Source organism: Chaetura pelagica, unplaced genomic scaffold (assembly GCF_000747805.2).
Source record: "Chaetura pelagica isolate M959 unplaced genomic scaffold, ChaPel_1.0 scaffold364, whole genome shotgun sequence".
In the NCBI taxonomy this organism is placed as follows: Eukaryota; Metazoa; Chordata; class Aves; order Apodiformes; family Apodidae; genus Chaetura; species Chaetura pelagica.
Window position 1 is genome coordinate 97,261 of NW_009953089.1, and position 784 is coordinate 98,044.

The following is a 784-nucleotide window of genomic DNA, read 5'->3' on the forward strand; positions in this document are numbered from 1 at the left end:
CCGCAGGGTGCCGCAGGGGACACACTGACGGCTCCTGCCCGCAGAGGAGGGGGCTGACCCCGAGAGCATCGAGGTGGTAGCCAGCCGGGTGCTGGAGCTGTCCCTCCCCGCCGCGCCGGCTCAGATCCACCGCCTGGCTGAGGAGATCAAGACACGGGTGCGCAGCCTGGCCAGCGTGGACGCCATCCTGGAGCAGACAGCCGGTGACGTGCGCCGAGCTGGGCAGCTGCTGCAGGACGCCCAGCGGGCCAGGTGAGGCTGGGGACATGGAGATGCAGCTCCCCCAGGGACCCCCAGCCCAAGCTGGCTCTGAGGCCGTGGCACCCTGGCTGCAGGTCGCGGGCAGAGGGGGTGCGGGGCACAGCCGAGGCGGTGCGGCAGGCGCTGGAGGAGGCACGGCGAGCCCAGGGCATGGCCGAGCAGGCACTGCACCATGCTGCTGGTGACATCCAGCACAGCGAGAGAGCCATCGGCACGGTAAGGGCCACGTCCTCGTGACCTCAGCCCCACCATAACCTCAGCTCTGCCCATCCCCACCGTGTGGGCACCCTGACCACGCCTGTCCCTGGTGCCACCGGTCCCCAGATGCAGGACCAGACGGCGAGTGCAGAGCAGCGGCTGGCAGGCGCCATGGGGCAGATCGGGCTCCTGGATGGACAGACTGATGCCCTGAAGGTGAAACGTGCCAACAACAGCCTGGCAGCCACGCGTGCCCAGGAGGCAGCCAGCGCTGCCCGAGACCGAGCCAGCGAGGCCAAGCAGGTGAGTGAGGAGCGCGGGGGTC

The 784-nt window shown here is 70.3% G+C and overlaps 1 protein-coding gene across 1 annotated transcript in view; it reads left to right on the forward strand.

The window, feature by feature from the left end:
• LAMB2 (laminin, beta 2 (laminin S)) overlaps window positions 1-784 on the forward strand; it is a 33,631-nt gene that overhangs the window by 27,944 nt on the left and 4,903 nt on the right. The window contains exons 46-48 of the mRNA XM_009997022.1: window positions 45-252; window positions 336-477; window positions 586-762. Of these exons, the coding sequence (XP_009995324.1) occupies window positions 45-252; window positions 336-477; window positions 586-762 (527 nt within the window). The remainder of the gene's footprint in view (window positions 1-44; window positions 253-335; window positions 478-585; window positions 763-784) is intronic.